Source organism: Neoarius graeffei, chromosome 2 (assembly GCF_027579695.1).
Source record: "Neoarius graeffei isolate fNeoGra1 chromosome 2, fNeoGra1.pri, whole genome shotgun sequence".
NCBI lineage: Eukaryota > Metazoa > Chordata > Actinopteri > Siluriformes > Ariidae > Neoarius > Neoarius graeffei.
The window spans coordinates 16,069,710-16,083,339 of record NC_083570.1 but is presented as its reverse complement, the minus strand read 5'-3'; the positions used below and the strand labels follow the sequence as shown (position 1 = coordinate 16,083,339).

The 13,630-nt window shown below is 40.8% G+C and overlaps 1 protein-coding gene across 1 annotated transcript in view; it reads right to left on the bottom strand.

Moving 5' to 3' along the window:
- LOC132872157 (uncharacterized) overlaps window positions 1-6,184 on the bottom strand; it is a 34,408-nt gene extending 28,224 nt beyond the window's left edge. Inside the window, exon 1 of the mRNA XM_060906778.1 lies at window positions 5,822-6,184. Within this exon, the coding sequence (XP_060762761.1) occupies window positions 5,822-6,125 (304 nt within the window). The 5' untranslated portion in view covers window positions 6,126-6,184. The remainder of the gene's footprint in view (window positions 1-5,821) is intronic.
- Between the last annotated feature and the right edge of the window lie 7,446 nt (window positions 6,185-13,630).

The following is a 13,630-nucleotide window of genomic DNA, read 5'->3' as shown; positions in this document are numbered from 1 at the left end:
TTACTATTATGCTGCACAAATTGCTCCCCTTCTATTATGGAGTAATGCAACATATACAGCCAAATGGAAGGAGCTAGAGTCCAAATTACTGATACAGTTCCCAATTCAAGCAGTAATAGCGGATAAGGGCTTAATAGACAGGGTGGTTAAGTTGGGTAACCCTTGGTTGACCCATACATTACAGGTTTGGCAGAGGGTGATCAATATCAGCGGGATAGATAAAATGTTGAGGATATTTAGGTGGTTCGCTTATGACTCAGATTTCCTTCCCAATAGACACGACTCCGGGTTCAAATTGTGGACATTTTATGGCCTCACAGCATTCATATCACTTACGCAAAGAAACACTGTGTGCAGCTTTGCTACCCTGAGAGACGAACACGGCTTGGCACGGAACGAATTTCATAGATACCTGCAACTACGTTCTTATATCGATCATGAATGTAAACTAACTGACCTTTCAGATGTTGAATTAGCATTCTCCCACATTATGAAAAATGCCTTGACCATGATCCCCTCTAAATCTATTTCAAAACTGTATAAAGCTCTTTCCTACTCCAGCAATAATAACACCCTATACATTAAAGATAAATGGGAAAAGGAATCAGGGATCAAGATTTCCGAGGAGGCCTGGAGTAATATCTGGTCCTTTCAATGGTCAACATCTAACTCTATGGTCTGGAGAGAGCATTGCTGGAAGAATATTATAAGATATTTCAAGACACCGCATCAGGAGAGGTACAAAGGTGCAACTACGCCATGCTGGAGGAATTGTGGCTCGTTTGCTGTCAACCACTACCATATCTTCTGGGACTGTCCCAAGTTAGTAGTTTTCTGGAGGGATGTCCAGTCTACATTAAGCACTGTCTTTAACACTCAAATACCCCTGAGTTTTGTTGCACTGTACTTGGGTTATGTTCCTTTTTTGAAAAGTAAGAGAGAGATAAAGCTGCTGCAATTACTCTTGGTGGCAAGTAAAAAGACAATTACAAGGAGATGGTTAAGTCCGACTCAGCCCACCCTAGACGACTGGATTGGAATTACTTTGGAGATATTTAGAATGGAAAAATTGACCTACCAAATAAGAATCCAAAAGAACGAATTTTACCAAATTTGAAACAAATGGATTTCCTTCATTACCCCCACGAGAGCAGACTTTACCTGATCTCACTGGCAATATTATGTTGTACCCTAATCATTTGATCTGCTTGATAAGGAATGTTTATTTTTATGTCGGCAGCAGCGGGGACCCCCCCACCAACTGTTTCTGTATATAGTTCTGTACTAACTGTTTACTGTTAACTGAGATGTTCCAGGATGCTATCCAGGAGAACGTGTGTACTCCACTGGCCCCACACACTTCGTCAGACTGGGCCTTAAGAAGTTAACCATGTTCCCAACAGGCAACTGTGACTCAAATCTTGCCCAATCTTGGGTTAAAGGAATAAGGGTCATGCAAGAGACAAACGAAGTCTGACCCAGGCTTCACGACTTTTCATTCTGTGGACTTATTGACCATGTCGGCGAGTGCTACGCCCTTCCTGGTTTAAACACAAAAAACTGGATTGGTTTTTGCTTGTATTCCTATTAATGATGCCATGCGGATGTATTCTTCTGTCCATTCCAAATAAAGATACAATTTCAAAAAAAAAAAAAATGTTACATAAAGAGACTCTTGATCATCCTAGCTCCTGTCTAAAGCATTAGATATCCCACTATACATTACATTTTCTCTTATTTTACTGCAAACTGATGCTATTTCTGTATCCTGGATATTTCTGGATATTACGAGCACTAAACAGATACAGATAGTGTCATCATGTTGCACCACAAGTTATGAATGTAGAAAACCAAAAAACTGACCCAAAGTTATTCAGTGTGTGCTTTACATTTCCATGTCATAAGTAAGATTACTCCATGATTTGAAGATTTATAGGCGTTAAGAGTAAATATTGACATATTTTTAATGAAAGATTATTAAATACTGTAGGTGAGAGAGAGAGAGAAGCAGACTCACCTTCAGTGATGTGGAGAAGAAGGAGAAGATAAAAACACAAGAGCATTTTAATAACGTGTGTCCACAACTTACTAAATGTCCATAAGCAGAGACACAATGTGCTGAAATGCAGAAATGTTCGTTCTTCAGTGACACCCTCCCCACATATACAACTACACACAACCACAAACCCATTACATGTAATGAAGTAATACTTTCCACAACTTTTTTCAGTTGCTACTTCCTCTTTCATGTGTTTCACCACATGATGCAGCACATGCAACTCTATCTATCTATCTATCTATCTATCTATCTATCTATCTATCTATCTATCTATCTATCTATCTATCTATCTGTCTACTGTATGTGACCCATGTTAGTATTAATGACCTTCAGTGATATGAAGCTGTATCAGGAGAAGAAAACACACCTGCATTCTTACTGAGGGCCCAAACACACACACTAATCCAAAGAGAGAATTAGAGCTAAACACACACACTGATTAATTTCTGCACCGTGTCTCATCATAATGAACACACACTATAGATCCCACACTGCAAGTTTAGCACTTGAGCACATTTACACCCTTACAGGAAGTGCTAACACGGGAAGAGCAAAATTATCAGGATGTCACTGAGAAGGCAGAAGAGTGAAACATAACGAAAGCTAAAGCATGCTACTGCAGACAAATCACTTTATATGAAATCAAGACATCGACAGGATATCTCATTACATTACTGGCATTTAGCAGACGCTCTTATCCAGAGTGACGTAGAACATACTCGGAGCACTTGGAGGTTAGGTACCTTGCTCCAGGGCACTTCAGACATTCCTTCTGATCCAGGGAATCAAACTGGCGATATTTTGGTCCAAAGCTGCTAGGCCATGGTTTCCCCCATGCATAATGCATGGATTTGAGATGCTGGTGTTGTTTATTCACTTTATTTTTCCAAGTTGCAGGTGGATATTTGCCTAAGCTGGCGCCGGTGAGGAGGCTGCTGTGATAACTGCTCTGGCCACAATTTCTTTCTTTCTTTCTTTCTTTCTTTCTTTCTTTTTTAAACTATTCACCTGGTTACTTTTAGTTATTCAGGATGGCAACAATGATTAGATATGATAGAAATACCCTTATTTCTATTGGTCTACAATCTACTTACAAATTGATGTTTTTAACTCCAGACTCAGCCTGGCAGAGGAAGCTCTTGAAGGAGAACAAAGGATACGACCCAAAACAATGACCCCAGGGGAAATTATCCAACGTCACAAACAGGCTGCGGGCTTATGCACATTGTGCACCCATGACCAGTGTCCTGCTAACCAATGTACAATCCATCAAGAACAATCCATCTGGCCTCAGGGCCAGAGTCAAATTCCAGAGGGACATTTGGGACTGCAACCTTCTCTGCTTCACTGAGACATGGCTGAGCCTGGCGGTACCAGACCACGCATGGCAATGGACAAGGTGATGTACGGTAGATGTGTCTTTTCATACTAAGTTGTTTGAGACATTTTCATTTTAGCCTTAGGGGTAGGTTTTGTTTCTGGAGCAGAACTTGAAAACTATGAGTGGTATGGTCTTGAAAGTTGGTATGTATATGTGCCTTTTGATACTAAGAAATGTGAGAAATTTTAATTTTTAGCTCACCTTGACCAAAGGTCCGGTGGGGTTATGCCATGGGCTGCTGAGGTCAGTGTAAAGAGGTAGGGTTGGTTTCCTGCAGCAGAGCTTTAAAAATGTGACAAATAATATCTTGAAACTTGGTATTGGCTCGAATATAAGACGGTGTTTTTGTTGTAAAAAATAGCTCTTAAAAAGGGGGGGGTCGTCTTAAATTCGCGGACTAGACAAAATGCCGCCAAAAACGAAAGTGAAAGTGAGAACAGTGAGAGTGAGCAAAGTGAGGCTGAGGATCTCTGTGCTGAGTAGCTGTAATTTAGCAAACTACCCTTTCCATTGTTTCAGTTGTTTATTATTGTAAACCTTAATGTATTGTTTAATCCATTGTTTAAAAGCATTTGCACTGTTCTGCAAATTTATTCCATATACCCGTAGGCTATTGGAAGTTATGCAGTGATATTCTGAAGTTTATGAACTTTCAATCTAAACCTGACAAATTTGTTGAATTAATGCAATTTAAATGTTTTAATTTGGCTTGTCTAGTAGCCTGCAGTTTAGCCTCTTTTTTTTACTTCTATGAAAAGTGTTCACGGAAATGAGACTGAAATGACCTCTATTTAAATGTGAAAAACAAAAGCCTCTAATTTTAAACAGAATTTTGAAATAAATACGCTTTATATGAATGAACATTTGGTCTTCAAAAAACTTTTTCCCCAAAGATGAACTTGGAAAAGGGGGGGTCGTCTTACATTCAGGGTCGTCTTATATTCGGGCCAATACGGTAGTTGGTATATAGGGCAGGGGACATAGAGGACTCTGTCTTCTTGTTACATGATATGAAATAATGATATTCTAAAAGAATAGCATACACTTTTTAGTCATTTTTAATAAGGATGTGGCCAATTTTGCCGTATCCGCAATAGTCTACATGGAATTTTCATCTAACAGACAAACAAAAATGTGGTTTTGGTTTTTTTTAATCAAACTTTTATTATTTTCAGGATTACTGATACTGCCTCCTCCTAAACATCAGCAAGACAAAGGAGCTGATTGTGGACTTCTGCACAAAGCAGGTGAAGAACTAAGCCCTTCTCCATCAGTGGGACCACAGTGGAGAGAGTGGATAGTTTTGGGTACCTGGGTGTTTACATCACACAAGAGCTGTCAGCACTGAGCAGGACAGACAGGCTCTCTTGGGAGTGGTGCAATCAGTCCAACGCATCATCTGCATTGAGCTGCCTGACCTGCAATCTATCTACACTAAGCGGTGCCGGGCCAAAGCCAGGAAGATAATGAAGGACCTCAGCCATCCCGCACTTTAAAACAGACCACTCGAAAGTTGGAACGTAAATGGCATCAAACAGAATAGGTAATGTTCAAGTTAGCATGGAAGGAGAGCTTCCTGAAGCAGGGGCGCAGATAGGATTTTTGAACTGGGGGGGACTGAGCTGTCAGCAAATGATTCCATTTTGTGTAAATGCATGCATATATATATATATATATATATATATATATATATATATATATATATATATAATGTGTGGAGGCGGCACGGTGGTGTAGTGGTTAGCGCTGTCGCCTCACAGCAAGAAGGTCCTGGGTTCGAGCCCCGGGGCCGGCGAGGGCCTTTCTGTGCGGAGTTTGCATGTTCTCCCCGTGTCCGTGTGGGTTTCCTCCGGGTGCTCCGGTTTCCCCCACAGTCCAAAGACATGCAGGTTAGGTTAACTGGTGACTCTAAATTGACTGTAGGTGTGAATGTGAGTGTGAATGGTTGTCTGTGTCTATGTGTCAGCCCTGTGATGACCTGGCAACTTGTCCAGGGTGTACCCCGCCTTTCGCCCGTAGTCAGCTGGGATAGGCTCCAGCTTGCCTGCGACCCTGTAGAAGGATAAAGCGGCTAGAGATAATGAGATGAGATGAGATATAATGTGTGTTTGTACTGAAGCTTCAATATACATTCAAATTGTGAGTTTTCTAACTGAATGAACATTGGTAGACAAAGGCCTACCTGGTCAACATTGCTCGGTTTTTGAAAAAACGCTGTAGCTAATTGTTTTTTGTTTTTTCATTGTTGACCCCACCAGGGATTGCCTGCAGGCCAGGAGGACAATGTTAATATCTTGAATCTCATAATTTCAGTTAACAGTTGCTGCTTACTAAAATAACATTATACATAAAAATAACAACATTAAAAGATATTCACCTACAGCGTAGAATGCTGTCATGTTCATCCTGGGATTGAGATGCTGGCCTCTTCTGCCCCTCGGACCTGCTTGATCCATCCTGGTGCCCTGTGTCTGGTCGGAGTTTTATCGCACCGCTCCTGTGAAGGACGGCCCCATGAGGACAGTTGAGGTTTATACCTGTTAAAACTGTTAATATTATAGTCAGGCTGTCTGTTGTTGCCCAAATGAGGATGGGTTCCCTTTTGAGTCTGGTTCCTCTCGAGGTTTCTTCCTCATGTCGTCTGAGGGAGTTTTTCCTTGCCACCGTCGCCACAGGCTTGCTCATTGGGGATAGATTAGGGATAAAATTAGCTCATGTTTTAAGTCGTTCAAATTCTGTAAAGCTGCTTTGCGACAATGTTTATTGTTAAAAGCACGATACAAATAAACTTGATTTGATTTGATTTTACATTTAGCCTACTTCAGGTAAGTCCAAATTCCTTCTTCTTATTATCAGACTAGCTACTCAACATTACAAAACAAGTATTTGTCACATCTGGGAAAGGCAACAGGCATAGGATATTTACATCTTTTGGTTCTTGAAACAAACGCTGTGATTTTTCCCCCCCTCTTCTCTGGCTTAATGTGGCAGAAAGATCACCAGCTCGGTCATTAGACAGTTGTTTATGATCACTATGGTTACCGCGACAGGCAAAGTCCCCAGCTCCCCTTAGGGCCCCGGGGTCGAGATGGTGCGTTACATTTACATTGGAAGTCGGAACTTGGAGCTCCGAGCAACATAACCTCAGAACTGAGCGCTTCCCAGTTTAAAAACTGGGACATCATGGAACATGGAATTCGAAAAAAATGGCCAGTTAATGAAATGAAACAAAAACCACAACGTTTATGCTGGGAGATGCTGGATTTCAATGCTTTTCTGACTTCAAACTTCCAACTTACGAGTACAACTGAACGCACCATTAGTCGCAGCAGAAACACCGCTGCTATCAAATGGATGAGCTGTGCAGTGTTATTAACCAAGAATTACGTGGAAAATGAACACCTTGCTTTCCCAACTCTGCAAGGATCTGCTCCAGCCTACACCGATTCAAGAAGGGGAAAATGTGGATTGATCACTGACAAGGCTGCTGCTGCTGCTGCCATTTCAACTTTGTGCTGCAGTGTAAGTTAGTCTAACTAACGGAACATTAATCCTCACTTTTTCTACCTATGTGTGGCACCTTACGTAGGGACGGTGGGTGGGGGGAACAGATGGGGGTCACTATAAATCTGGGGGGGACATGTCCCCCCCATCCCCCGTGCTATCTGCGCCCTTGTCCTGAAGTATAAAAAAGCTCTTAGTGCTGCTAGATCAACATACAGTGCCTTGAGAAAGTATTCTTACCCCTTGAACTTTTTCACATTTTTCCACCTTACAACCACGAACTTAAAAGTTTTTTTACTGAGATTTTATGTGATAGACCAACACAGAGTAGCACATAATTGTGAAGTGAAACAAAAATGATAAATGGTCTTCAAAATTTTAAACAAATAAAAATCTGAAAAATGTGGTGTGCATTAGTATTCAGCCCCCTGTACTCTGATACCTCTAAATACAATCCAGTGCAATCAATTGACTTCAGAAGTCATCTAATTAGTTAATAGAGTCCTACTGTGTGTAATTTACTCTCAGCATAAATACACTTGTTCTGTGAAGGCCTCAGTGGTTTGTTAGAGAACACTGAAGAACAAACAGCATCATGAAGACCAAAGAACTCACCAGACAGGTCAGGGATAAAGTTCTGGAGAAGTTTAAAGCAGGGTTAGGTTATTAAAAAAAAATCCCAAGCTCTGAACATCTCAAGAAGCACTGTTCAGTCCATCATTCAAAAATGGAAAAAGTATGGCACAACTGCAAATCTACCAAGACATGGCTGTCCACCTAAACTGACAAAGCAAGCAAGGAGAGGCCCATGATCACTCTGGAGGAGCTGCAGAAATCCACAGATCAGGTGGGAGAATCTGTGCACAGGACAACTATAAGTCGTACACTCCACAAATCTGGCCTTTTTGGAAGAGTGGCAAGAAGAAAGCCATTGTTGAAAGACAGGCATAAGAAATGTAGGGGACACAGCAAACATGTGGAAGAAGGTGCTTTGGTCAGATGAGACCAAAGTTGAACTTTTTGGCCTAAATGCAAAGCGCTATGTGTGTCGGAAAACTAACACTGCTCATCACCCTGCACACACCATCCCCACTGTGAAACATGGTGGTGGCAGCATCATGCTATGGGGATGCTTTTCTTCAGCAGGGACAGGGAAGCTGGTCAGAGTTGATGGGAAGATGGATGGAGCTAAATACAGGGCAATCCTGGAAGAAAACCTGTTGGAGGCTGCAAAAGACTTGAGACTGGGAAGGAGATTCACCTTCCAGCAAGACAATGACCCTAAACATACAGCCAGAGCTACAATGGAATGGTTTAGATCAAAGAATATTCATGTGTTAGAATGGCCCAGTCAAAGTCCAGATCTAAATCCCATTGAGCATCTGTGGCAAGACTTGAAAATTGCTGTTCACAGACACTCTCCATCCAATCTGGCTGAGCTTGAGCTATTTTGCAAAGAAGAATGGGCAAACATTTCAGTGTCTAGATGTGCAAAGCTGGTAGAGACACAAAAGACTTGCAGCTGTAACTGCAGCAAAAGGTGGCTCTACAAAGTATTGACGCGGGGGGGGGGGGGCTGAATACTAATGCACATCACATTTTTTCAGATTTTTATGTGTTTAAAATTTTGAAGACCATTTATCATTTTCGTTTCACTTCACAATTACCATATTGGTCCTAATAGACGCGCAATGCGTGAATGCAAGACCATTTGCATGCGCGTCTATTATGTACCAAACGCCTAGGTTCCGAACGAATATCGGTCGATGTGCATGTTTTCGTTTCCAAAACGTTATGATCAGCTTGAAGCGGTTTTCACAGTTTCCGAATTTTATCACCACCCAATAGGAAGCAACCAGGGCTGAATGATATATCATTATCGTATCTATATCTAGATATGAACATTCAAGATATTAATATTGAAAAAGCGACGATATAGATTTCCCCTCCCCGCGCTTGCCCTGTATGTACAGCTCTGGCAGTCAAAACAAACATCATTTTTACGATTGCCCTTGAATGCACCGCTAAGGCCAGCCAACCACAAACCTTATTTCATGCTTGCTGTGGATCGACAGCTGAAGCCAACCAATGACAAACATATGAGGGCAGGAGTGAGGGAGATGGAGACCGATGCGCGCACACACTACAGACATAGCGGGGAAATTAAAAAGAAGGAAAGAAAATTAGTGCAGAAGATAATGCGGCCGGTGGCGGTGCAGAATCTGACTTGGTGCCAAAACATAAATCATCCTCCATTATTTGGAGGTATTTTTGATTCAGAAAGGACGATGTTAACCAGAGTGAGGTGTTGTGCAGGTCGTGCTTAGCAAAAATTGCGACGAAGCAAGGTAGCACAACAAACATGTTTCACCACCTGAAACAACACCATCGTGTGCTGCACGAAGAGTGTATGACAATGAGAGAAACACCAGGGACTTCTCAGTCATCCCAAAATAAGCCAAAGCAAAGTTTGATTGCTGATGCATTCAGTAGCGTTACACTGTATGAGTCGACGTCCACCAGACAAAGAAATTACAGACGCTATAACATACCACATTGCAAAAGACATGGTACCTGTGTACACAGTCTCAAAAGAGGGCTTTAAAAAAATGGTTCGGACGCTGGACAAGCGTTATAAAACACCATCCCGAACACATTTTAATCAAGTGGCCATTCCGAAACTCTATAATGAGTGTAAAATGAATGTTGAATCCGAGCTCCGTGAAATCGATCATTTCGCCACAACCACGGACCTGTCTGAAGCCAGACATGGTTAACAAGCTAATGTTCCTGGCAAAGAATCTGTAGAAGTTGTGCTGCCTGTAACTACCTCTGTTCTGTTAGTAGCAAATGCATTTTCTGCATACAGTTAAGTGATCTTTTGAAGAATATAAGATGCTGCACTTCAATGCACTTTCAATGTTCCACCAGCTTCTGCATTTGTTATTTATTGTTAAAGCAGAGCTGCAGTAAAGTGTTTGATTTGTAATTTATTTATTCATAATTTATGTTAATGTTGATGACTGGCAGTGAGTTCTTAAAAATAAAACTGCACTTTCCACATTTTTTTGCATTATGATGTTTTTATTTTTCTGAAAAATGCTTGGTTTTCACCGAACCCGTAGTCATATTGTATCATATTGATATCAAGATATGAAATTTTGTCCATATCGTTCAGCCCTAGAAGCAACGACCGCGTATGCGCATGAAGAAGATCCATGGCTGCTGAGTTTGAGTTGGATTTGTGTGTGTGAGGTTTTCATGTTTACCAACACGTGTGGAAACCAGAAATAGGTGAATCATTGGAGTGTCGAATAGAAGAAAATCCATTTGATAAAAACGCTGTCGCTGTTGTTCACCAGGATAAAACTGTAGGCCACGTCCCCAAAAGACACTCGAAAGTGTGCCGGTATTTCATTGTCCAGGGTGGGGTGATTACAGTTGCCGTCATCGGTAAACGGCGGAATACAGGTGTCGGACTCGAAATTCCTGCGCGGTATACATTGACTGGTGTGCCTGGAGATGTTATTAAACTGACAAAATTGTTGAGGTGAACGATTCAACCTGACAATCTTCACTGTTGTTGACTATTTCTGGTTCGAGTGCAGCCGGGACGGCTTGCCATCATTGATGGAATAATGAATTCTGAATTATACCAGCGAATTCTAAAAGAAAATATCAGGACATCTGTCCATGAACTGAATCTCAAGAGAAGGTGGGTCATGCAGCAAGACAACGACCCTAAGCACACAAGTCTAGATGTACCTGTAGATAAGTTTGATAGTGTTTGGTTGCTTGGTACATGTAGTTCCTGTACGGTAGTAAACAATTGATGTTTCCATATTAAAAATGTTGTAGTTTGAAATACTTCAACTAGTCTTGCATGCATATGTCAGTTGATATTTTGTTGCGGGTAGAGAATACTGTATTCTTATTTTGTGATAATATTGAGTTCATCCAAAGTGCCATTTTAATATTTTACATTATTGTCCAGAGTGCCGTTTGATATTCTGTATTGTGCTACGCTAGTCTTCATATGTGGGTGTTATCCAAAGTGTCAATAGATATGTTGTTTCAGGGTACACCACACGCTTATTATGTTTACATTTGTTTTCATTTGAAGTGCCATTTTATGTTTTGTTACAAGTTGATGTATCGCTACTAGTGTAATATTTTAATACATGCACGTGTTCGAGTTTGTTAATGAATGAAAATGTGAGCATAAAAAATAAGTAGTTTTTTTTTCCATGGAATTGTTCACAAAGAATTGATAAAGTATAGTCTACGGGGAAAATCTCTGGGGGAAATTACAAAATCGCGCGGGAATTTTTTCGTAAATGGGGGGGGGGGGGGGGGGGGGCGCTCTTCTATTCAGACCAATACGGTATGTGCTACTCTGTGTTGGTCTATCACATAAAATCTCAATCAAAAACTTTTAAGTTTGTGGTTGTAAGGTGGAAAAATGTGAAAAAGTTCAAGGGGTATGAATACTTTTTCAAGGCACTGTATCTCTCCTCCCTAATAGAAGATAACAAAAATAATCCTAGATTCCTATTTATTTCTGTAGCAAAATTAACCAGGAATAAGTCCACTATAGACACATGCACACCTGCAGTATGTAGTAGCAACGATTTCATGAATTTTTAAAATATTGTTAAAAGCGCTACACAAATAAACTTGACTTGACTTGACCTATGGACCCTTCTCTCTGTTGAGGTCAGGGAAAACACTACATTTTTGCTCCCTTAAGGCCAACATGGAGAGAATAAGGAGGAGCTTCATCTTTCAGGCCATTCGGGTTCATAACCAGGACAACACCCAGGTCTTATCACCACTTCACCCCCCCCCCCACCATCTCTTTCACCTCTTCATGCAATTTCATTCCATTACAGTACAATATATATTTCAGTTGCAAGTGCATCTCATTTTAGTGATCTATATATCAGATTTAAAACCTGCAACACACCAAGTCTGTTTTATTTTGTGTTTCACTGAGGCCCTGAAACTCTGAATGTATTTTAATCTGAACAGCTAAACTTCCTTCCATATTAATGACACGCCACCAAAAAGACCAACTGCTGGTGGAGGAAGTGACGTGTGATAACACTACACGGGTAAGCAGTTTACTGACATCATCCACACATTCTGTGAACAGTGGACACAACGCAGTGTTTAAAGCCTCTTTACCCACATGGATGACGCTATGAGAATCTCGATGAGTAACAGCCAATGAGAGAGCAAGAGGAAACTGTAGGGTGACGAGGCAGAAACAACCAGAACCTCAATCATGATGGAGACTCAGCGTTCTATATGAACCCAGGATAGAGACGGGGATTAATAAAACTCTGGCAGAAAGTTCTTCTTTAATAAGTGTGAAGCAGCTTTGATGAAAGTCACATGATGATCATTTTCTCATATTTATATTTAGTTTGACGGCAAACAGAAAAAAACTCAGAAATAATTTCAGTTGTTCAGTGTGCACTTTACATTTCCACATCACGAGTAAGATTACTGCATGACTTTATGCTTTAAAGGCTTTAAATCGTAAAATCTTACATGTAGTATTACCTGACATATTATTCAATGAGAGACAGAAAGAGTGAGAGAAAGAGAGAGAGAAAAGAGGAGACTCACCTTCAGTGATATGAAGCTGTATCAGGAGGAGAAGAAAACACACCTGCATTCTTACTGAGGACCCAAACACACATTAATCCAAAGAGACAACTGGAGCGAAACACACACTGACCCACTGCTACACCGTGTCTCATCAGAATGAACACACAGGAAAAAACACATGCAGACCTTCACAGTTAAGACAGGAAGTACAAACTTCGCAGTTTGCCACTGACCACATAGAGGTGAGAAAGTCTCCCATATCTGTTGCACAGCAGAACTGAGTCTATGTTCTGAATGAATCATCCAACACCAATGAAATATTAACTATTCTTCATTTTCATGCTTCAAACTAAACAAAAGCAATTTTTTGCATTTTTTCTTGGAAAACATGCGTTTTATTGTGTCTTACATTTTGCACATGAGCTTGTACATGATGTAATAACAGTCATCTGCAGTCTCCGGGGAGTTGGGACAAAGTACAAATTGTAAATAAAAACGGAATGCAATGATGTGGAAGTTTCAAAATTCCATATTTTATTCAGAATAGAACATAGATGACATATCAAATGTTTAAACTGAGAAAATGCATCATGTAAAGAGAAAAATTAGGTGATTTTAAATTTCATGACAACAACACATCTCAAAAAAGTTGGGACAAGGCCATGTTTGCCACTGTGAGACATCCCCTTTTCTCTTTACAACAGTCTGTAAACGTCTGGGGACTGAGGAGACAAGTTGCTCAAGTTTAGGGATAGGAATGTTAACCCATTCTTGTCTAATGTTGGATTCCAGTTGCTCAACTGTCTTGGGTCTTTTTTGTCATATCTTCCATTTTATGATGCGCCAAATGTTTTCTATGGGTGAAAGATCTGGACTGCAGGCTGGCCAGTTCAGTACCCGGACCCTTCTTCTACGCAGCCATGATGCTGTAATTGATGCAGTATGTGGTTTGGCATCATCATGTTGGAAAATGCAAGGTCTTCCCTGAAAGAGACGTCATCTGGATGGGAGCATATGTTGCTCTAGAACCTGGATATACCTTTCAGCAATGATGGTGTCTTTCCAGATGT